Below are 444 nucleotides of genomic sequence, written 5' to 3'. Positions count from 1 at the left end.
GCAGCCCGTGCGGGGCGGAGAACAAGGAGCCACCCCTCCGCGTCCGCGGGCGGAACAGGCTGAGCCCGAATGACATGCCTCCGAGAGCAAAGCTGATCCTGTTTTCACCCGCCATCACTTCAGCTCACGCTTCAGGGCGGAGCGCGCGTTACGAGTTCACTTCCCGGCCCGCAGACAGGCCTCCCTGCGCCGTTCTGCGTCTGTGCCGGGCGGGGGACGCTCGGACATCGGGGCAGGAGGGCTTCCGGGCCCGTGGGGATGCCTCCCCGAGGTTCACCCCGAGTTCCGTGAGGAGTCGCCCTGGCTTCTTGCAACGGGGGAAGGGAGGGCAGCGAGGTTTCACTTCCTAACTCAGCACACAGTTGCCTGTACCGACGGTACAAAGTTCCTGAAGGAGCTTTTCTAGATGAGTGACTGATAGCAGGTTTCAGCGAAGTGTAGGCA

The 444-nt window shown here is 63.5% G+C and overlaps 1 protein-coding gene across 1 annotated transcript in view; it reads left to right on the top strand.

Annotated features, from left to right (window-relative positions):
• The first annotated feature begins 6 nt into the window (after positions 1–6).
• IAH1 (isoamyl acetate-hydrolyzing esterase 1 homolog) overlaps positions 7–444 on the top strand; it is a 10,679-nt gene continuing 10,241 nt past the window's right edge. The window contains exon 1 of the mRNA XM_014540560.1: positions 7–287. Within this exon, the coding sequence (XP_014396046.1) occupies positions 75–287 (213 nt within the window). The 5' untranslated portion in view covers positions 7–74. The remainder of the gene's footprint in view (positions 288–444) is intronic.

This window comes from Myotis brandtii, unplaced genomic scaffold (assembly GCF_000412655.1).
Source record: "Myotis brandtii unplaced genomic scaffold, ASM41265v1 scaffold247, whole genome shotgun sequence".
NCBI classification, from domain to species: Eukaryota; Metazoa; Chordata; class Mammalia; order Chiroptera; family Vespertilionidae; genus Myotis; species Myotis brandtii.
This window is presented reverse-complemented; position numbering and strand designations above follow the sequence as displayed.